Source organism: Mus musculus, chromosome X (genome assembly GCF_000001635.26).
Source record: "Mus musculus strain C57BL/6J chromosome X, GRCm38.p6 C57BL/6J".
Lineage (NCBI taxonomy): Eukaryota > Metazoa > Chordata > Mammalia > Rodentia > Muridae > Mus > Mus musculus.
Window position 1 is genome coordinate 123,219,071 of NC_000086.7, and position 23,061 is coordinate 123,242,131.

The 23,061-nt window shown below is 45.6% G+C and overlaps 1 protein-coding gene across 1 annotated transcript; it reads right to left on the reverse strand.

Moving 5' to 3' along the window:
* Positions 1-1,914: 1,914 nt before the first annotated feature.
* Srsx (serine-rich, secreted, X-linked) lies at positions 1,915-3,405 on the reverse strand. Its single transcript, XM_011247724.1, has one exon. It carries the CDS (start codon positions 3,208-3,210, stop codon positions 1,915-1,917), a length of 1,296 nt encoding a protein of 431 aa, XP_011246026.1. The 5' UTR covers positions 3,211-3,405.
* Between the last annotated feature and the right edge of the window lie 19,656 nt (positions 3,406-23,061).

A 23,061-nucleotide genomic window follows, 5' to 3' on the forward strand; every position in this document is an offset into this window, starting at 1 on the left:
CTTGTAACAGGAGAGATGATCAGAGTGTAAAAATCCCCATAATATTTTGAGCAAAAATTAAATTGCTTACCTTAGCTCATGAGGTCCTAGCATTGCCACACCTTCTAACAGTTCTTCACAGCCTGGGGTATCCATATCCTTAGCTGAATTAGCAAGACACCATATATAGATACCATGATTCATGAAAAGCTTGGGATTATGTCCTCAGCATGATTGCCTCCTAAGAATTATGTTCAACCAACCAGAACTGAGTTAGAGTGATGGTTTCACACCATGTCATGTGACTATACTCAAGGAAGTAGCATCAGGTTCCAGGATTGGCCTCCTCCTCTTGATTTCTGTGAACTTTGAGCAGAGGGAGCAATGCTCCTTGGTCAGAGGTAAAATATCTAATGGATTCCCGAACGGAAGGGATTTTTATGAGAGCCCATTCGGTCAAAGGTGAACATTTTATGACCTTGATCATCACAGGAAGGAAAATACTATAGGTTTGGAAAAGAGAAAGTCCCTCAACCCTGTTGGACAGTAGGGGAGTTGCCCTGTTCACCTTCTGTAGAGGAGGTTGGTCCAGGCACTCCAGGCCTCCACATCTTCAGAGAACTCTAAAAAATTCTTATCTCTGAGGACTACATGCAGATTTGACAGCAATCTGAGGTTTCTTCTGACAAGTTGGCTCAAAGTCCCTGACTCTTAAGCTCTGAGACTACAGGCACCCTAGTCCTGATCCTTGGACAGGGGTAATTAGGTCAGAGGATCAGAATAAGAAGCACTTGGTGCACCTTAGATCAAGGGAGTCTATTTTTCATGGACTAGATCAGATCTAGTAGGTAGGTCTAGGTCCTCAATGATCAGAAGAATCATATAATACTCTCCATGAGGTGAAAATTATATAGCACGTTCTACTGGCTACAATTGTGAGCTACTCTTAATCAGAAAGGGGATTCTTGTCCTGCTTTTAGTCACAGGGGCATAGATGATGCTTCAATGTGCATCTGAGGCAGCTAGGAGTGGAAATTGTAAGTTTGATAGACAGTTGATGAAAAAGAAAAAGTTCTAAATTCATGTTGCTCATAAGGGGCATAGAAAGGGAAAATTTGAGGGCAGCTTCTGGATCTAAAAAGAACTGAAAATGCCAGGGTAAGAGAGAGTAGGGCCCAGGCCACCCTCTTGAGATGAACTGCCTTACAGGTTCCATTTGGCAGGCTGGGAAGCTCTGATGCGTCCCTGGGCAGAAGGAGGAAGTCGGAAGCAAGGAGTAAGTCGTAAGCCTCCTAGAGCAATTACGATATCTCTTTTGTCATAAAAAGCATCGGTGAGGCCCAGTTTCTTAGATGGGGCATTTGAGGGGCCACCTCTTTCAGCCTGAAGCATTCTGAGCCTTTCTGAAACAGGGATCACAAAGCCAGTGTCCCTTTGGTGAGAACTGGAAAGTCTGAGTCCACATTGGTCTGACTGAGAAGGTCCGACACCTCCTTTAGGGGAGAGGAAAGAACTACAACTCCCCTTTTGTCGTGCGATCCTGTTGAGATTGATTTTCATATGACATGTATATTTGTGGCCTCTTAGGACAGAATGGTCACAAAGGGGGAACCCAAACTCATATTGTAATGATGGGTCTCTCCAAGGACAGGAGAGAGCAGGTACCACATCCTCTGCTTGAGATAATGTACGTCTGTAATATCTTCGCATAACAGGGAATCTTCCAAAAGGGAATGTGGTACTCGCTTTTGGAGGTATGAATCCCCATAGGATAGGCACAAAAGCTATGGGCTCCCGTTTGGCACTTCTGGAAGGTTTCTCTCCCTCTTGGACATTAGGAATATGTTTTGAGTGCTCCTTAGTAGAAACAGAATGGCTGATATGCTCTTGGGGTGATGATGAGAGTTTCACACCTCTACGGGGACTGTCTCCATCTCAAGATGACTCAATGCATTCTTGATCTGTAGGGGAAGTTTGCAGGGCTCCTTGGGTAAGAGAGGCTTTCCTCTGTTTTCTTCTGGTAGAAGTAGCGTGTCTGGGAATCTCATGAGGAGAGGTGGGATGCCTGAGGCTGTCTTCATGAGAAACAGTTGTTCGCATGCACTCTTCTGTAGGGATGGAGGATGGCTTGCCAACCTCATGCTCTGAATTGGAAGCTTGGGTGTCCCATTGGTCAGAAGGGGCTTTTTCTGATGGGGTTTCAGTAGACTTGGATGGTCTGTGAATGCCTTGGTTTGGTAGGGGACTTCTGAGACCCACCTCATAAGATGGTGAGCATCTGCAGGCTCCTTTAGCAGAATCAGAAGTGGCGAAGTTTATGTTAGTCACAGTTTTAAGCTTTACACCTCTTTTCTTAGATTTGCAAGCTCTTACCCACATTTTGGAAGAATGGCAGTGTTTCCAGCCCGCATGTTTTGAGCGTACAGATTTCAGGCTCTCTTGATCGACAGAGGAAGGGCTTGGTCTTGTTTTCCGCAATTTAGAAGGTGTGGGGCAATCTCCTGGAGGAGGAGAATGACTGAGACCTTTTTTACAAAGGATACTAGATCTGAAACTCAATTGTGATGATTTCAAGGGGGAGATGCTCCTTTGAGGAGTAGAGGTAGGACTGGATTCCTTTTCTGCATACTTGGAAGATGTGAGGCTACTTTCGGCAGAAGAGATACATTTTAAGGCATCAAGGTCTGAAAGGCAGTATCTGATATCCCCTTCAGGAAATGGGACATGTTTCAATATGCTTTGGTTAGATTTGAAACGTCTAGGGCTCTTCTTGTGATAAGAGGAATTTCTCCAGACATCTTCATGAGGAGGGGTAGGGATAATGTCCCCTTCTGCACAAAGGGACAGTCCCTGAAACTCTGTTGAAAAGGAAGCACCCATGGTTACTGGGGGAGATGGCACAGGTTTTAGAGGCCCTTGGGCTGGTTGAGAAAGTTCTAGACTTTCCTGGGGAAATGCTGGTGTTCTCAGGATCCCTTGTTCAGATACTAAAGGGCCCAGAGCACCTTCATTGGGTTTCAAAAGACACAGAGACCCTAAAACAGATGCCAAAGCTTCTGGAGTCTCTGGCACAGATTCTGAACTCTTAGAAATGGATTGTGTATATGTCAGAGGTTCTTCTGCCTCTGGACAAAGTGGTGAAGGAGCTGGTAATTTGGGAGAATCTTGTGTGGCTGACAAAGATTCTATGACCTCTTGGGTGACAGGTGGTATTTCTGCACTATTTTGCATACATGCCTGTTTTTCTAGTCTGTCCTGGGAAGAATCAGAAAGTCCAAGATCTTCTGGATTGGATGGTGAATATCCTAAAGCCTCTTTTTCCAAACAGGGTCCTGGAGGCTCTTGAGGTAACAAGGAAGTTTCTGTAAGCCCTTGGGAAGATATTGATGTTTCTAGTACACCTTGGGCAGACAGGGAAGGTCTCTGAGACATTAGGACAGAATGTGACACTTTCAAATCCAATTGGACAGATGGAGAAGGTCCTAGAGTCACTATGGTAGATGCTGAAATTTCCAAAGCTCCTGGGGAAGCATTGGATATTCCTGGCTTGACATGAGTACAGGTACAACCTTCCAGATTTCCCTGTAAAGACAGGCAAGTGCCTCTAGCTTCTTGAACAGATAACAAAGGTCCTGGATTCACTTGAGCAGATAGGGACATTGTCAAATGCTCTAGGGCAGATGATACAGATCCTAGTGTTCCTCGTCCAGATAAAGAAATTACCATGGGTCCTTTGGAAGAATGCATAGATCCTGAAGGATCTGAAGCAGATGGATCTGTTTGTTGAACCCTTTGTGGAGAATTCAAAGACTCATTTGGTCCCTGGAATTAAGTTAAAGGTCCCTCTGTAGGTTTAGAGAGATCTAAAGGCTCTTCTGTGGAAAGGCAAGGATCCAAAAGGCTTAGGGAAGAAAGTGAGGAACTAAGTTGGGCAGAAATTGCAAGTTCCAGAGGTGAGTCATTGGATATCACATGTCCTGGGGTAGCTGTTGAAAATTTTTGTGCACCTGATGCAAATGATGAATATCCTAGCGTTCCCTGGGGAGGTGGCAAAGGTTCTACAGGGCCTTGTGTAGTTGCTGAAATCCTCAGAGATCCCTGGTCAGATCTCAAAATCCTTGCTGTATTTTGAGCAGGGTGGGTATATCCCTGACACACTGGGAAAGATGGTGAGTCTGCTACTGTGTAGTGTGTAGATGTGGACTGAGCTCCTATACCTTGTGTATGTAAAGAAGGACTTGAAAACCTTTTGGAAGATGTAGAATGTTGGGTAGACCTTTGTGGACATGTGGACAGATGTACGGTCCCCTGTGCAGAGAGACCGGGACTCACATCTCCATGAGCAGACTCAGAAGATGCTGGAGTCCCTTGTTCTGAGGAGGAAAGACCCAGAGGATTATGAGAACATTCAGAACAGTGTGATGTATTCATCATTGCCTGGGCTGAGATAGAAAGTTTCAGAGGCCCCTGGGCAGATTGCAAAGGTGCTAGATACCCTTGGCCAAATGGGAAAGTCTTTGCAACTCCTTGGGCAGAAGAGGAATGTCTACCAAGTGTTGGAAGTGATGGTGGCAAAGTTCCTAGAATAGCTGAAGTAGACTGAGAATATGCTACAGCCTGCCTCACTTGTGGAAAAAGGCCTAAAGCACTCTGTGATTGTTCATATTGTGCCAATATCCCTGTGGCATCTGTTGAATTTTCTAGATTTCTTTGTTTGGGAAAATAGAACTTTGCATGGGCAAAGTTCCCTCTTGTGCCCTGGAAAGTTCCTTGGGCTTTTGAAAGATGACAAATGTACTAGAACCACTGGAGTAGGTACAAGATGCTCCTGAACACCCAGTACAGGAGGGCAATGTCCTATATCTGATGGTGTAGGATAGAAGGTTTCTTGAGATTTCTGGCTAGGTAGGAAAGCCCCAGTGTCCCTTGGGAAAGCTGGGGATCTTTGTGCAAGATAATGGACAGTTGGAGAAAATCCTACATCTGTCTGACAAGAAGTTGGAGGATGCAAAGTATCTTGAGCAAATGAAACACTTTGTGTATTACCCTGTTTAGAAATGGGCAGTTTTAGAGACCCTTCGGCAGAACAGAAATGTCCAAAAGTCTCTTGGAAAGATGAAGATAATAGGGTTCCTTGTGAAGATAAACGAATTCCCAGAGGCATCTGATCAGATGACACAGAATCTGGTAGCAACTGAGTATTTTGGGTAGACCCCAGATGTCCTGGAGTGGGAAGCAAAGTTCCCACGGTCTCCTTTGCAGACAGGGACTTTCCTACTGTGGCTTCTGCAGATAAAAAATTCCCCTCAGTGCCCTGAGCAGATGTGGAAGACCCTAGAGTTGTTTCTTTAGATTTAGTCACTTCTAGACGACATTCTTCAGATGAACAAGGTCCCAGAGTTCCTTGCTCAGATCTCAAAGATGATGGGGACACCTGTAGAGATGTAGTAAGATCCAGGTGTAGTCCAGCACATCTGGGAGTGTCTGAACTCCCTTGGGTAGATGGAGAATATTCATTTGTTTCTGAAACTGCTGGGGAAGGAGCTGAATGCAGTAGAGCCCCTTCAGCAGATCCAGAGATATGGGTCATTGCCTGGGCTGAGATGGAAAGTGTCAGAGGCCCCTGGGCTGATTGCAAATATGTTAGGTTCCTGGGCCCACGTGGGAATGTTTCTGCACCTCCTTGAGTAAAAGATGAATGTCTATCAGGTTCTCGAGGTGATGGTGGCAAAGGTCTTAGAGTAGGCAAAACAGAGGTAGAGGATTCTGTATTCTCCCTCACTAGAGGCAAAGGGCCCGAGGTAGTCTCTATGTGTTTACATTGTCCCAAGCCCAATATCCCTGTGGAATCTGCCGAAGGTTCTAGATTCCTTTGGGTGGATGACAAAGAACTTTGCACAGGCAAAGACCCCTCTGCAGGTGGGGAAAGGTCCTTACACTTTTGAGAGTTTAGCACATATCCTTGAGAGACTTTACTAGATAGAGGATGCCCCTGATTATCTAGTACAGACAGTGAGTGTCTTACATCTGCTGCTGAATATGAAATGGATTTTTGAGATTTCTGGTTAAGTAGTAACGGCCCAATATCCCTTGAGGAAGCTGGGGATCTTTGTCCAGAAGGTTCAGAAAGGGGAGAAAATCTCATAACTTTCTGGCAATAAGTTGGATATTGCACAGTCTTTGGAGTGGATGGCATAGTTTGTACATTCCCTTGCCTAGTTGTAGACAGTTTAAGAGACCCTTGGTCAGAAAGGGAATGTCCAGAAGCCTCTATGGAAGATGAAGAGCCTAGAGTTCCTGGTGAAGATAAAGAAATTCCCAGAGGCTTCTGATCAGATGTCAAAGACTCTGAGACCACCCGAATGATTTGGGTGGACCCTAAAGGTCCTGGAGGGGAAGGCAAATTTCACACAGACTGCTTTGCAGACATGGGCTTTCCTAAAGTGGCTTGTCCAGATAAGGAATGCCCCCTAGTACCCTGAGCAGATGCAGAAAACCCTACAATTGTTTCCTTAGATTTAGTCCCTTCAGATGAGCAAGGTCCCATAGTTCCTTGCTCAGATCTCAAAGATGATGGGGACACCTGTAGTGATATAGTAAGATCCAGGTGCAGTCCAGCACATCTGGGAGTGTCTGAAGTCCCTTGGGTAGATGGAGAATATTCACTTGTTTCTGAAAATACTGAGGAAGGAGCTGAATGCAGTAGAGCCCCTTCAGCAGATCCAGAGATATGGGTCATTGCCTGGGCTGAGATGGAAAGTGTCAGAGGCCTCTGGGCTGATTGCAAATATGCTAGGTTCAAGGGGAAGAGATGGGAAAGTTTCTGTACCTCCTTGAATAAAAGATGAATGTCTACCAGGTTCTTGAGGTGATGGTGGCAAAGCTCCTAGAGTAGGCAAAGCAGATGTAGAAGATTCTGTATTCTCCCTCACTAGAGGCAAAGGGCCAGAGGTAGTCTCTGTGTGTTTACATTGTCCCAAGGCCAATATCCCTGTGGAACCTGCCAAAGGTTCTAGATTCATTTGGGTGGATGACAAAGAAATTTTCAGAGGCAAAGTCCCCTCTGCAGCTGTGGAATGGTCCTTACACTTTTGAGAGGTTAGCACATATCCTTGAGGGTCTTTACTAGATAGAGGATGCCCCTGAGTACCTAGTACAGACGGTGAGTGTGTTACATCTGCTGGTGAATATGAAATGGATTTTTGAGATTTCTGGTTAGGTAGTAATGGCCCAATAACCCTTGAGGAAGCTGGGAATCTTTGTCCAGAAGGTTCAGAAAGGGGACAAAATTTCATACGTTTCTGGCAATAAGTTGGATGTTGCACAGTCATTGGAGAAGATGGCACAGTTTGTATACTACCTTGCCTAGTTTTAGACAGTTTTAGAGACCCTTGGTCAGAAAGGGAATGTCCAGAAGCCTCTATGGAAAATGAAGAGCCTAGATTTCCTGGTGAGGGTGAAGAAATTCCCAGGGGCTTCTGATCAGATGTCAAAGACTCTGAGACCACCTGAGTGATTTGGGTGGACCCTAAAGGTCCTGTAGTGGGGGGCAAATTTCCCACAGACTGCTCTGCAGATATGGGCTTTATTAATGTGGCTTGTCCAGATAAGGAATGCCCCCTAGTTCCCTGAGCAGAAGCAGAAAACCCTACAGTTGTTTCCTTAGATTTAGTCCCTTCAGATGAGCAAGGTCACATAGTTCCTTGCTCAGATCTCAAAGATGATGGGGACACCTGTAGTGATGTAGTAAGATCCAGGTGCAGTCCAGCACATCTGGGAGTGTCTGAAGTCCCTTGGGTAGATGGAGAATATTCATTTGTTTCTGAAACTACTGAGGAAGGAGCTGAATGCAGTAGAGCCCCTTCAGCAGATCCAGAGATATGGGTCATTGCCTGGGCTGAGATGGAATGTGTCAGAGGCCCCTGGGCTGATTGCAAATGTCCTAGGTTCCTGTGACCAGATGGGAATGTTTCTGCACCTCCATGAGTAAAAGATGAATGTCTACCGGGTTCTCGAGTTGATGGAGGCAAAGGTCCTAGAGTAGGCAAAGCAGATGTAGAAGATTCTGTATTCTCCCTCACTAGAGGCAAAGGGCCAGAGGTATTCTCTGTGTGTTTACATTGTCCCAAGCCCAATATCCCTGTGGAATCTGCCAAAGGTTCTAGATTCATTTGGGTTGATGACAAAGAACGTTGCAGAGGCAAAGTCCCCTCTGCAGCTGTGGAAAGGTCCTTACACTTTTGAGAGGTGAGCACATATCCTTGAGAGTCTTTACTAGATAGAGGATGCCCCTGAGTACCTAGTACAGATGGTGAGTGTGTTACATCTGCTGGTGAATATAACTGGACTTTTGAGATTTCTGGTTAGGTAGTAACTTCCCAATATCCCTTGAGAAAGCTGGGGATCTTTGTCCATAAGGTTCAGAAAGAGGAGAAAATCTCATTCCTTTCTGGCAATAAGTTGGATGTTGCACAGTCTTTGGAGAAGATGGCACAGTTTGTACAGTCCCTTGTTTAGTTGTGGACAGTTTTAGAGACCCTTGGTCAGAAAGGGAATGTCCAGAAGCTTCTATGGAAAATGAAGAGTCTAGAGTTCCTGGTGAAGATGAAGAAATTCCCAGAGGCTTCTGATCAGATGACAAAGACTCTGAGAGCACCCGAGTGATTTGGGTGGACCCTAAAGGTCCTGGAGTGGGAGGCAAATTTCCCACAGACTGCTTTGAAGACATGTGCTTTCCTACTGTGGCTTGTCCAGATAAGGAATGCCCCCTAGTTCCCTGAGCAGATGTTGAAAACCCTACAGTTGTTTCCTTAGATTTCGTCCCTTCAGATGAGCAAGGTTCCACAGTTCCTTGCTCAGATCTCAAAGATGATGGGGACACCTGTAGTGATGTAGTAAGATCCAGGTACAATCCAGCACATCTGGGAGTGTCTGAAGTCCCATGGGTAGATGGAGAATATTCATTTGTTTTTGAAACTGCTGAGGAAGGAGCTGAATGCAGTAGAGCCCCTTCAGCAGATCCAGAGTTATGGGTCATTGCCTGGGCTGAGATGGAAAGTGTCAGAGGCCCTTGGTCTGATTGCAAATGTGCTAGGTTCCCAGGACCAGATGGAAATGTTTCTGCACCTCCTTGAGTAAAAGATGAATGTCTACCAGGATCTCGAGGTGATGGTGGCAAAGGTCCTAGAGTAGGCAAATCAAATGTAGAAGATTCTGTATTCTCCCTCACTAGAGGCAAAGGGCCTGAGGTAGTCTCTGTGTGTTTACATTGTCCCAAGCCCAATATCCCTGTGGAATCTGCCAAAGGTTCTAGATTTCTTTGGGTCGATGACAAAGAACTTTGTACAGACAAAGTCCCCTCTGCAGGTGTGGAAATGTCCTTATAATTTTGAGAGGTTAGCACATATCCTTGAGAGTCTTTACTAGATAGAGGATGCCCCTGAGTACCTACTACAGATGGTGAGTGTGATACATTTGCTGGTGAATAAGAAATGGATTTAAGTGATTTCTGGCTAGGTAGTAACGGCTCAATATCCCATGAGGAACCTGGGCATCTTTGTCCAGAAGGTTCAGAATGGGGAGAAAAGCTCATACCTTTTTGGCAATACGTTGAATGTTGCACTGTCTTTGGAGAAGATGGCACAGTTTGTACACTCCCTTGCCTAGTTGTAGACAGTATTAGAGACCCTTGGTCAGAAAGGGAATGTCCAGAAGCCTCTATGGAAGATGAAGAGCCTAGATTTCCTGGTGAAGATGAAGAAATTCCCATAGGCTTCTGATCGGATGTCAAAGACTCTGAGACCACCCGAGTAATTTGGGTGGACCCTAAAGATCCTGGAGTGGGAGGCAAATTTCCCACAGACTGCTTTGCAGACATGGGCTTTTCTACTGTGGCTTGTCCAGATAAGGAATGCCCCCTAGTTCCCTGAGCAGATGTTGAAAACCCTACAGTTGTTTTTTTAGATTTAGTCCCTTCAGATGAACATGGTCCCACAGTTCCTTGCTCAGATCTCAAAGATGATGGGGACACCTGTAGTGATGTAGTAAGATCCAGGTGCAGTCCAGCACATCTGGGAGTGTCTGAAGTCCCTTGGGTAGATGGAGAATATTCATTTGTTTCTGAAACTTCTGGGGAAGGAGCTGAATGCAGTAGAGCCCCTTCACCAGATCCAGAGATATGGGTCATTGCCTGGGCTGAGATGGAAATTGTCAGAGGCCCCTGGGCTGATTGCAAATGTCCTAGGTTCCTGGGACCAGATGGGAATGTTTCTGTACCTCCTTGAGTAAAAGATGAATGTCTACCAGGTTCTCGAGGTGATGGTGGCAAAGGTCCTAGAGTAGGCAAAGCAGATGTAGAAGATTCTGTATTCTCCCTCACTAGAGGCAAAGGGCCCGAGGTAGACTCTGTGTGTTTACATTGTCCCAAGCCCAATATCCCTGTGGAATCTGCCAAAGGTTCTAGATTCATTTTGGTGGATGACAAAGAACTTTGGAGAGGCAAAGTCCCCTCTGCAGGTGTGGAAATATCCTTACACTTTTGAGAGGTTAGCACATATCCTTGAGAGTCTTTACTAGATAGAGGATGCCCCTGAGCACCTAGTACAGATGGTGAGTGTGTTACATCTGCTGGTGAATATGAAATGGATTTTTGAGATTTCTGGTTAGGTAGAAATGGCCCAATATCCCTTGAGGAAGCTGGGAATCTTTGTCCAGAAGGTTCAGAAAGGGGAGAAAATCTCATACCTTTCTGGCAATAAGTTGGATGTTGCACAGTCTTTGGCGAAGATAGCACAGTTTGTACACTTCTTTGCCTAGTTGTAGGCAGTTTTAGAGACCCTTGGTCAGAAAGGGAATGTCCAGAAGCCTCTATGGAAGATGAAGAGCCTAGATTTCCTGGTGAAGATGTAGAAATTCCCAGAGGCTTCTGATCAGATGTCAAAGACTCTGAGACCACCTGAGTGATTTGGGTGGACCCGAAAGGTCCTGGAGTGGGAGGCAAATTTCCCACAGACTGCTTTGCAGATATGGGATTTCCTAATGTGGCTTGTCCAGATAAGGAATGCCCCCTAGTACCCTGAGCAGATGCAGAAAACCCTACAGTTGTTTCCTTAGATTGAGTCCCTTCAGATGAACAAGGTCCCACAGTTCCTTGATCAGATCTGAAAGATGATGGGGACACCCGTAGTGATGTAGTAAGATCCAGGTGCAGTCCAGCACATCTGGGAGTGTCTGAAGTCCCTTGGGTAGATGGAGAATATTCATTTGTTTCTGAAACTGCTGAGGAAGGAGCTGAATGCAGTAGAGCCCCTTCAGCGGATCCAGAGATATGGGTCATTGCCTGGGCTGAGATGGAAAGTGTCAGAGGCCCCTGGGCTGATTGCAAATGTGCTTGGTTCCTGGGACCAGATGGGAATGTTTCTGTACCTCCTTTAGTAAAAGATAAATGTCTACCAGGTTCTCGAGGTGATGGTGGCAAAGGTCCTAGAGTAGGCAAAGCAGATGTAGAAGATTCTGTGTTCTCCCTCATTAGAGGCAAAGGGCCAGAGGTAGTCTCTGTGTGTTTACATTTTCCCAAGCCCAATATCCCTGTGGAATCTGCCAAAGGTTTTAGATTCATTTCGGTGGATAACAAAGAACTTTGCACAGGCAAAGTCCCCTCTGCAGCTGTGGAAAGGTCCTTACACTTTTGAGAGGTTAGCACATATCCTTGAGAGTCTTTACTAGATAGAGGATGCCCCTGAGTACCTAGTACAGATGGTGAGTGTGTTACATCTGCTGGTGAATATGAAATGGATTTTTGAGATTTCTGGTTAGGTAGAAATGGCCCAATATCCCTTGAGGAAGCTGGGAATCTTTGTCCAGAAGGTTCAGAAAGGGGAGAAAATCTCATACCTTTCTGGCAATAAGTTGGATGTTGCACAGTCTTTGGCGAAGATAGCACAGTTTGTACACTTCTTTGCCTAGTTGTAGGCAGTTTTAGAGACCCTTGGTCAGAAAGGGAATGTCCAGAAGCCTCTATGGAAGATGAAGAGCCTAGATTTCCTGGTGAAGATGTAGAAATTCCCAGAGGCTTCTGATCAGATGTCAAAGACTCTGAGACCACCTGAGTGATTTGGGTGGACCAGAAAGGTCCTGGAGTGGGAGGCAAATTTCCCACAGACTGCTTTGCAGATATGGGCATTCCTAATGTGGCTTGTCCAGATAAGGAATGCCCCCTAGTACCCTGAGCAGATGCAGAAAACCCTACAGTTGTTTCCTTAGATTGAGTCCCTTCAGATGAACAAGGTCCCACAGTTCCTTGATCAGATCTGAAAGATGATGGGGACACCTGTAGTGATGTAGTAAGATCCAGGTGCAGTCCAGCACATCTGGGTGTGTCTGAAGTCCCTTGGGTAGATGGAGAATATTCATTTGTTTCTGAAACTGCTGAGGAAGGAGCTGAATGCAGTAGAGCCCCTTCAGCAGATCCAGAGATATGGGTCATTGCCTGGGCTGAGATGGAAAGTGTCAGAGGCCCCTGGGCTGATTGCAAATGTACTTGGTTCCTGGGACCAGATGGGAATGTTTCTGTACCTCCTTGAGTAAAAGATGAATGTCTACCAGGTTGTAGAGGTGATGGTGGCAAAGGTCCTAGAGTAGGCAAAGCAGATGTACAAGATTCTGTATTCTCCCTCACTAGAGGCAAAGGGCCAGAGGTAGTCTCTGTGTGTTTACATTTTCCCAAGCTTAATATCCCTGTGGAATCTGCCAAAGGTTCTAGATTCATTTCGGTGGATAACAAAGAACTTTGCACAGGCAAAGTCCCCTCTGCAGCTGTGGAAAGGTCCTTACACTTTTGAGAGGTTAGCACATATCCTTGAGAGTCTTTACTAGATAGAGGATGCCCCTGAGCACCTAGTACAGATGGTGAGTGTGTTACATCTGCTGGTGAATATGAAATGGATTTTTGAGATTTCTGGTTAGGTAGAAATGGCCCAATATCCCTTGAGGAAGCTGGGAATCTTTGTCCAGAAGGTTCAGAAAGGGGAGAAAATCTCATACCTTTCTGGCAATAAGTTGGATGTTGCACAGTCTTTGGCGAAAATAGCACAGTTTGTACACTTCTTTGCCTAGTTGTAGGCAGTTTTAGAGACCCTTGGTCAGAAAGGGAATGTCCAGAAGCCTCTATGGAAGATGAAGAGCCTAGATTTCCTGGTGAAGATGTAGAAATTCCCAGAGGCTTCTGATCAGATGTCAAAGACTCTGAGACCACCTGAGTGATTTGGGTGGACCCGAAAGGTCCTGGAGTGGGAGGCAAATTTCCCACAGACTGCTTTGCAGATATGGGCATTCCTAATGTGGCTTGTCCAGATAAGGAATGCCCCCTAGTACCCTGAGCAGATGCAGAAAACCCTACAGTTGTTTCCTTAGATTGAGTCCCTTCAGATGAACAAGGTCCCACAGTTCCTTGATCAGATCTGAAAGATGATGGGGACACCTGTAGTGATGTAGTAAGATCCAGGTGCAGTCCAGCACATCTGGGTGTGTCTGAAGTCCCTTGGGTAGATGGAGAATATTCATTTGTTTCTGAAAATACTGAGGAAGGAGCTGAATGCAGTAGAGCCCCTTCAGCAGATCCAGAGATAGGGGTCATTGCCTGGGCTGAGATGGAAAGTGTCAGAGGACCCTGGGCTGATTGCAAATGTACTTGGTGCCTGGGACCAGATGGGAATGTTTCTGTACCTCCTTGAGTAAAAGATGAATGTCTACCAGGATCTAGAGGTGATGGTGGCAAAGGTCCTAGAGTAGGCAAAGCAGATGTAGAAGATTCTGTATTCTCCCTCACTAGAGGCAAAGGGCCAGAGGTAGTCTCTGTGTGTTTACATTTTCCCAAGCTTAATATCCCTGTGGAATCTGCCAAAGGTTCTAGATTCATTTCGGTGGATAACAAAGAACTTTGCACAGGCAAAGTCCCCTCTGCAGCTGTGGAAAGGTCCTTACACTTTTGAGAGGTTAGCACATATCCTTGAGAGTCTTTACTAGATAGAGGATGCCCCTGAGTACCTAGTACAGATGGTGAGTGTGTTACATCTGCTGGTGAATATGAAATGGATTTTTGAGATTTCTGGTTAGGTAGAAATGGCCCAATATCCCTTGAGGAAGCTGGGAATCTTTGTCCAGAAGGTTCAGAAAGGGGAGAAAATCTCATACCTTTCTGGCAATAAGTTGGATGTTGCACAGTCTTTGGAGAAGATGGCACAGTTTGTACACTCCCTTGTTTAGTCGTGGACAGTTTTAGAGACCATTGGTCAGAAAGGGAATGTCCAGAAGCCCCTTTGGAAAATGAAGAGTCTAGAGTTCCTGGTGAAGATGAAGAAATTTCCAGAGGCTTCTGATCAGATGGCAAAGACTCTGAGACCACCCGAGTGATTTGGGTGGACCCTAAAGGTCCTGGAGTGGGAGGAAAATTTCCCACAGACTGCTTTGAAGACATGGGCTTTCCTTCTGTGGCTTGTCTAGATAAGGAATGCCCCCTAGTTCCCTGAGCAGATGTTGAAAACCCTACAGGTGTTTCCTTAGATTTAGTCCCTTCAGATGAGCAAGGTCCCACAGTTCCTTGCTCAGATCTCAAAGATGATGGGGACACCTGTAGTGATGTAGTAAGATCCAGGTGCAGTCCAGCACATCTGGGTGTGTCTGAAGTCCCTTGGGTAGATGGAGAATATTCATTTGTTTCTGAAACAGCTGAGGAAGGAGCTGAATGCAGTAGAGCCCCTTCAGCAGATCCAGAGATAGGGGTCATTGCCTGGGCTGAGATGGAAAGTGTCAGAGGCCCTTGGGCTGATTGAAAATGTGCTAGGTTCCCGGGACCAGATGGGAATGTTTCTGCACCTCCTTGAGTAAAAGATGAATGTCTACCAGGTTCTAGAGGTGATGGTGGCAAAGGTCCTAGAGTAGGCAAAGCAGATGTAGAAGATTCTGTATTCTCCCTCACTAGAGGCAAAGGGCCCGACATAGTCTCTGTGTGTTTACATTGTCCCAAGCCCAATATCCCTGTGGAATCTGCCAAAGGTTCTAGATTCATTTGGGTTGATGACAAAGAACTTTGCACAGGCAAAGTCCCCTCTGCAGCTGTGGAAAGGTCCTTACACTTTTGAGAAGTTAGCACATATCCTTGAGAGTCTTTACTAGGTAGAGGAAGCCCCTGAGTACCTAGTACAGACGGTGAGTGTGTTACATCTGCTGGTGAATATGAAATGGATTTTTGAGATTTCTGGTTAGGTAGTAATGGCCCAATATCCCTTGAGGAAGCTGGGAATCTTTGTCCAGAAGGTTTAGAAAGGGGAGAAAATCTCATTCCTTTCTGGCAATAAGTAGGATGTTGCACAGTCTTTTGCGAAGAAGGCACAGTTTGTACATTTCTTTGCCTAGTTGTAGGCAGTTTTAGAGACCTTTGGTCAGAAAGGGAATGTCCAGAAGCCTCAATGGAAGATGAAGAGCCTAGAGTTCCTGGTGAAGATGAAGAAATTCCCAGAGGCTTCTGATCAGATGTCAAAGACTCTGAGACCACCCGAGTGATTTGGGTGGACCCTAAAGGTCCTGGAGTGGGAGGAAAATTTCCCACAGACTGCATTGCAGATATGGGCTTTACTAATGAGGCTTGTCCAGATAAGGAATGCCCCCTAGTTCCCTGAGCAGAAGCAGAAAACCCTACAGTTGTTTCCTTAGTTTTAGTCCCTTCAGATGAGCAAGGTCCCATAGTTCCTTGCTCAGATCTCAAAGATGATGGGGACACCTGTAGTGATGTAGTAAGATCCAGGTGCAGTGCAGCACATCTGGGAGTGTCTGAAGTCCCTTGGGTAGATGGAGAATATTCATTTGTTTCTGAAACTGCTGGGGAAGGAGCTGAATGCAGTAGAGCCCCTTCAGCAGATCCAGAGATATGGGTCATTGCCTGGGCTGAGATGGAAAGTGGCAGAGGCCCCTGGGCTGATTGCAAATGTGCTAGGTTCCCGGGAACAAATGGGAATGTTTCTGCACCTCCATGAGTAAAAGATGAATGTCTACCAGGTTCTAGAGGTGATGGTGGCAAAGGTCCTAGAGTAGGCAAAGCAGATGTAGAATATTCTGTATTCTCCCTCACTAGAGGCAAATGGCCCAAGGTTGTCTCTGTGTGTTTACATTGTCCCAAGCCCAATATCCCTGTGGAATCTGCCAAAGGTTCTAGATTCATTTGGGTTGATGACAAAGAACTTTGCACAGGCAAAGTCCCCTCTGCAGCTGTGGAAAGGTCCTTACACTTTTGAGAGGTGAGCACATATCCTTGAGAGTCTTTACTAGATAGAGGATGCCCCTGAGTACCTAGTACAGATGGTGAGTGTGTTACATCTGCTGGTGAATATGAAATGGATTTTTGAGATTTCTGGTTAGGTAGTAATGGCCCAATATCCCTTGAGGAAGCTGGGAATCTTTGTCCAGAAGGTTCAGAAAGGGGAGAAAATCTCATTCCTTTCTGGCAGTAAGTTGGATGTCCCACAGTCTTTGGAGAAGATGGCACAGTTTGTACACTCCCTTGTTTTGTTGTGGACAGTTTTAGAGACCCTTGGTCAGAAAGGGAATGTCCAGAAGCCTCTATGGAAAATGAAGAGTCTAGAGTTCCTGGTGTAGATGAAGAAATTCCCAGAGGCTTCTGATCAAATGACAAAGACTCTGAGACCACCCGAGTGATTTGGGGGGACCCTAAAAGTCCTGGAGTGGTAGGCAAATTTACCACAGACTGCTTTGCAGACATGGGCTTTCCTTCTGTGGCTTGTCCAGATAAGGAATGCCCCCTAGTTCCCTGAGCAGATGTTGAAGACCCTACAGTTGTTTCCTTAGATTTAGTCCCTTCAGATGAGCATGGTCCCACAATTCCTTGCTCAGATCTCAAAGATGATGGGGACACCTGTAGTGATGTAGCAAGATCCATGTGCAGTCCAGCACATCTGGGAGTGTCTGAAGTCCCTTGGGTAGATGGAGAATATTCATTTGTTTCTGAAACTGCTGAGGAAGGAGCTGAATGCAGTAGAGCCCCTTCAGCAGATCCAGAGATATGGGTCATTGCCTGGGCTGAGATGGAAAGTGTCAGAGGCCCTTGGGCTGATTGCAAATGTGCTAGGTTCCTGGGACCAGATGGGAATGTTTCTGCACTTCCTTTAGTAAATGATGAATGTCTACCAGGTTCTCGAGGTGATGGTGGCAAAGGTCCTAGAGTAGGCAAAGCAGATGTAGAAGATTCTGTATTCTCCCTCACTAGAGGCAAAGGGCCTGAGGTAGTCTCTGTGTGCTTACATTGTACCAAGCCCAATATCCCTGTGGAATCTGCCAAAGGTACTAGATCCATTTGGGTTGATGACAAAGAACTTTGCACAGGCAAAGTCCCCTCTGCAGCTGTGGAAAGGTCCTTACACTTTTGAGAGGTGAGCACATATCCTTGAGAGTCTTTACTAGATAGAGGATGCCCCTGAGTACCTAGTACAGATGGTGAGTGTGTTACATCTGCTGGTGAATATGAAATGGATTTTTGAGATTTCTGGTTAGGTAGTAATGGCCCAATATCCCTTGAGGAAGCTGGGAATCTTTGTCCAGAAGGTTCAGAAAGGGGAGAAAATCTCATTCCTTTCTGGCAGTAAGTTGGATGTCCCACAGTCTTTGGAGAAGATGGCACAGTTTGTACACTCCCTTGTTTTGTTGTGGACAGTTTTAGAGACCCTTGGTCAGAAAGGGAATGTCCAGAAGCCTCTATGGAAAATGAAGGGTCTAGAGTTCCTGGTGAAGATGAAGAAATTTCCAGAGGCTTCTGATCAAATGACAAAGACTCTGAGACCACCCGAGTGATTTGGGTGGACCCTAAAAGTCCTGGAGTGGTAGGCAAATTTCCCACAGACTGCTTTGCAGACATGGGCTTTCCTTCTGTGGCTTGTCCAGATAAGGAATGCCCCCTAGTTCCCTGAGCAGATGTTGAAGACCCTACAGTTGTTTCCTTAGATTTAGTCCCTTCAGATGAGCATGGTCCCACAATTCCTTGCTCAGATCTCAAAGATGATGGGGACACCTGTAGTGATGTAGCAAGATCCATGTGCAGTCCAGCACATCTGGGAGTGTCTGAAGTCCCTTGGGTAGATGGAGAATATTCATTTGTTTCTGAAACTGCTGAGGAAGGAGCTGAATGCAGTAGAGCCCCTTCAGCAGATCCAGAGATATGGGTCATTGCCTGGGCTGAGATGGAAAGTGTCAGAGGCCCCTGGGCTGATTGCAAATATCCTAGGTTCCTGGGACCAGATGGGAAAGTTTCTGTACCTCCTTGAGTAAAAGATGAATGTCTACCAGGTTCTCGAGGTGATGGTGGCAAACGTCCTAGAGTAGGCAAAGCAGATGTAGAAGATTCTGTATTCTCCCTCACTAGAGGCAAAGGGCCTGAGGTAGTCTCTGTGTGTTTACATTGTCCCAAGCCCAATATCCCTGTGGAATCTGCCAAAGGTTCTAGATTTCTTTGGGTGGATGACAAAGAACTTTGTACAGGCAAAGTCCCCTCTGCAGGTGTGGAAAGGTCCTTACACTTTTGAGAGGTTAGCACATATCCTTGAGAGTCTTTACTAGATAGAGGATGCCCCTGAGTACCTACTACAGATGGTGAGTGTGATAAATTTGCTGGTGAATATGAAATGGATTTTTGTGATTTCTGGCTAGGTTGTAACCGCCCAATATTCCATGAGGAACCTGGGCATCTTTGTCCAGAAGGTTCAGAATTGGGAGAAAAACTCATACCTTTTTGGCAATAAGTTGAATGTTGCACTGTCTTTGGAGAAGATGGCACAGTTTGTACACTCCCTTGCCTAGTTGTAGACAGTATTAGAGACCCTTGGTCAGAAAGGGAATGTCCAGAAGCCTCTATGGAAGATGAAGAGCCTAGAGTTCCTGGTGAAGATGAAGAAATTCCCAGGAGCTTCTGATCAGATGTCAAAGACTCTGAGACCACCCGAGTGATTTGGGTGGACCCGAAAGGTCCTGGAGTGGGAGGCAAATTTCCCACAGACTGCTTTGCAGACATGGGCTTTTCTACTGTGGCTTGTCCAGATAAGGAATGCCCCCTAGTTCCCTGAGCAGATGTTGAAAACCCTACAGTTGTTTCCTTAGATTTAGTCCCTTCAGATGAACATGGTCCCACAGTTCCTTGCTCAGATCTCAAAGATGATGGGGATACCTGTAGTGATGTAGTAAGATCCAGGTGCAGTCCAGCACATCTGGGAGTGTCTGAAGTCCCTTGGGTAGATGGAGAATATTCATTTGTTTCTGAAACTGCTGGGGAAGGAGCTGAATGCAGTAGAGCCCCTTCAGCAGATCCAGAGATATGGGTCATTGCCTGGGCTGAGATGGAAATTGTCAGAGGCCTCTGGGCTGATTGCAAATGTCCTAGGTTCCTGGGACCAGATGGGAAAGTTTCTGTACCTCCTTGAGTAAAAGATGAATGTCTACCAGGTTCTCGAGGTGATGGTGGCAAAGGTCCTAGAGTAGGCAAAGCAGATGTAGAAGATTCTGTATTCTCCCTCACTAGAGGCAAAGGGCCCGACGTAGTCTCTGTGTGTTTACATTGTCCCAAGCCCAATATCCCTGTGGAATCTGCCAAAGGTTCTAGATTCATTTGGGTTGATGACAAAGAACTTTGCAGAGGCAAAGTCCCCTCTGCAGCTGTGGAAAGGTCCTTACACTTTTGAGAGGTTAGCACATATCCTTGAGAGTCTTTACTAGATAGAGGATGCCCCTGAGTACCTAGTACAGATGGTGAGTGTGTTACATCTGCTGGTGAATATGAAATGGATTTTTGAGATTTCTGGTTAGGTAGTAATGGCCCAATATCCCTTGAGAAACCTGGGGATCTTTGTCCAGAAGGTTCAGAAAGGGGAGAAAATCTCAAACCTTTCTGGCAATAAGTTGGATGATGCACAGTCTTTGGAGAAGATGGCACAGTTTGTACACTCCCTTGCCTAGTTGTAGGCAGTTTTAGAGACCCTTGGTCAGAAAGGGAATGTCCAGAAGACTCTTTGAAAGATGAAGAGCCTAGAGTTCCTGGTGAAGATGAAGAAATTCCCAGAGGTTTCTGATCAGATGAAAAAGACTCTGAGACCACCGGAGTGATTTGGGTAGACCCTAAAGATCCTGGAGTGGGAGGCAAAGTTCCCATAGTCTGCTTTGCAGACATGGGCTTTCCTACTGTGGCTTGTGCCGATAAGGAATGCCCCCTAGTACCCTGAGCAGATGCAGAAAACCCTACAATTGTTTGCTTAGATTTGGTTCCTTCAGATAAGCAAGTTCCCAGAGTTCCTTGCTCAGATCTCAATGAAAATGGTGTCACCTGTAGTGATGTAGTAAGATCCAGGTGCAGTCCAGCACATCTGGAAGTGTCTGAGGTGCCTAGGGTAGATGGAGAGTATTTATTCGTTTCTGAAACTGCTGGGGAAGGAGATGAATGCAGTAGAGCCCCTTCAGCAATTCCCGAGATATTGGTCATTGCCTGGGCTGAGATGGAAAGTGTCAGAGGCCCCAGGGCTGACTGTAAATATGCTAGGTTTCCGGGACCAGATGGGAAAGTTTCTGTACCTCCTAGAGTAAAAGATGAATGTCTATCAGGTTCTCGAGGTGATGGTGGCAAAGTACTTAGAGAAAGCAAAGCAGGTGGAGAAGATTCTGTGTCCTCCCTCTCTAGAGGCAAAGGGCCTAAGATAGTCTCTGTGTGTTTACATTGTCCCAATGCCAGAATCCCTGTGGAATCTGTTGAAGGTTCTAGATTACTTTGGGTGGATGATAATGAACTTTGCACAGGCAAAGTTCCCTTTCTCACTGTACAGTTTTTCTTGTGCCCTTGAGAAGTTAATGGCAAAAATTCTTCAGCTACCTGGGCAGCTATGGGCTCTCCCAAACTGTCTTCTGCATTAAGGGAAACTTGTCCAGGCAACTTAGTTGATGGTGATAGTAATGGAGAAATTTCTGCTGATCCATTCAGTTCAAGAGTTGATTGTGGATACAGGGAAGTTGCCACAGCTTTTTGCAAAAACGGTGGAGGAGCTTTACCTGCTTGTTTTGGTGTCCAATGGCCATGAGGCTTTGGTACATGTGGCAATGTTTCTAGTGTCCTTGGTACCCATGAAGGCATTCCTAAGGAACCTGACACCGAAGAAAAATGTTGATGAGTACACTGGCCAGACTCTGATGATCCCAGAATCTCCTGGGAAGATGATAACTGCTGCATAGACTGTTGAATATATGGTGAAAGGTCTAGAGATACCTCAACAGATATGCTAAGTTTGGTAGATAACAAATGTTCTAGATCGCTTGAAACTTCTAAAGAAGACACCTGAGATCGTTGGTCAGGTTGTGAATGTCCTGTATGATTTGAGGTATGTGGCAAAGGGCCTTTAGTGCCTTGGAGAGATGGTGAGGTATCCTGAGATTCTACTGTATATGACCAGTCCCCTGGCTTCTGTTGGTAAGATGTTAAATGTTCTAGAAACCCTGGGATAGATGGCAAAGTACCAACAGTTTCCTGGACAGGTATAGAATGTTCTAGAGGTGCTTGCTTACATCTCACGGTTGTGAGAGTGCCTGACGTAGTTTGGGTAAGTTTCTGAGCACATAGTACAGATGATGAAGGTTCCAAAGTCCCTTGGGAAGATAACAATGTTTTTTTAGTTCTCCTGGTGGATATAGAAGATCTTTGTTCAGATGGAAAATTTTCTGGTGTCTTAGTTTTAGATTTGGGAGGTCCCATAGACCCTATAATAGGCAAAGGATCTGTTGTAGTCTCTTGGACAGATGGCAAGTTATCCAGAGATTCTACCATGTGTGACGAGTGCTCTAGCTTCTTTTGGAAAGATGCTGAATGCTCTAGTTTCCCTGAGGTAGTTGTAGAAGAACCCTCAGTCCCCTGGACAGGTCCAGAATGTTCTAAAGGCCCTTGCTTACATGTCACAATTGTTAGTGTTCCTGTTGTAGTGTGAGGAGGTTTTTGAGCATGTGGTGTAGATGAGGAACTTCCCACAGTCCCTTGGGAAGATAGCAATGTTTTTTTACTTTTCCTGGTGGATTCAGAAGATCTTTTTTCAGATGTAAAATTTTCTGGTGTCTTAGTTTCAGATTTGGGAGGTCCCATAGACCCTATAACAGGCAAAGGATCTGTTGTAGTCTCTTGGACAGATGGCAAGTTATCCAGAGATTCTACCATGTGTGAAGAGTGCTCTAGCTTCTTTTGGAAAGATGCTGAATGCTCTAATTTCCCTGAGGTAGTTGTAGAAGAACCCTCAGTCCCCTGGACAGGTCCAGAATGTTCTAAAGGCCCTTGCTTACATGTCACAATTGTTAGTGTTCCTGTTGTAGTGTGAGGAGGTTTCTGAGCATGTGGTGCAGATGAGGAACTTCCCACAGTCCCTTGGGAAGATAGCAATGTTTTTTTACTTTTCCTGGTGGATTCAGAAGATCTTTTTTCAGATGTAAAATTTTCTGGTGTCTTAGTTTCAGATTTGGGAGGTCCCATAGACCCTACAAGAGGCAAAGGATCTGTTGTAGTCTCTTGGCCAGATGGCAAGTTATCCAGAGATTCTACCATGTGTGACGAGTGCTCTAGCTTCTTTTGGAAAGATGCTGAACGCTCTAGTTTCCCTGAGGTAGTTGTAGAAGAACCCTCAGTCCCCTGGACAGGTCCAGAATGTTCTAAAGGCCCTTGCTTACATGTCACAATTGTTAGTGTTCCTGTTGTAGTGTGAGGAGGTTTCTGAGCATGTGGTGCAGATGAGGAACATCCCACAGTCCCTTGGGAAGATAGCAATGTTTTTTTACTATTCCTGGTGGATTCAGAAGATCTTTTTTCAGATGTAAAATTTTCTGGTGTCTTAGTTTCAGATTTGGGAAGTCCCATAGACCCTACAAGAGGCAAAGGATCTGTTGTAGTCTCTTGAACAGATGGCAAGTTATCCAGAGATTCTACCATGTGTGACGAGTGCTCTAGCTTCTTTTGGAAAGATGCTGAATGCTCTAGTTTCCCTGAGGTATTTGTAGAAGAACCCTCAGTCC

What these genes read in the sequence shown, in the direction of transcription:
- Srsx (XM_011247724.1), bottom strand. Translation starts at nt 3,210, where the DNA reads ATGCAAAATAGTGCAGAAATACCACCTGTCACCCAAGAGGTCATAGAA.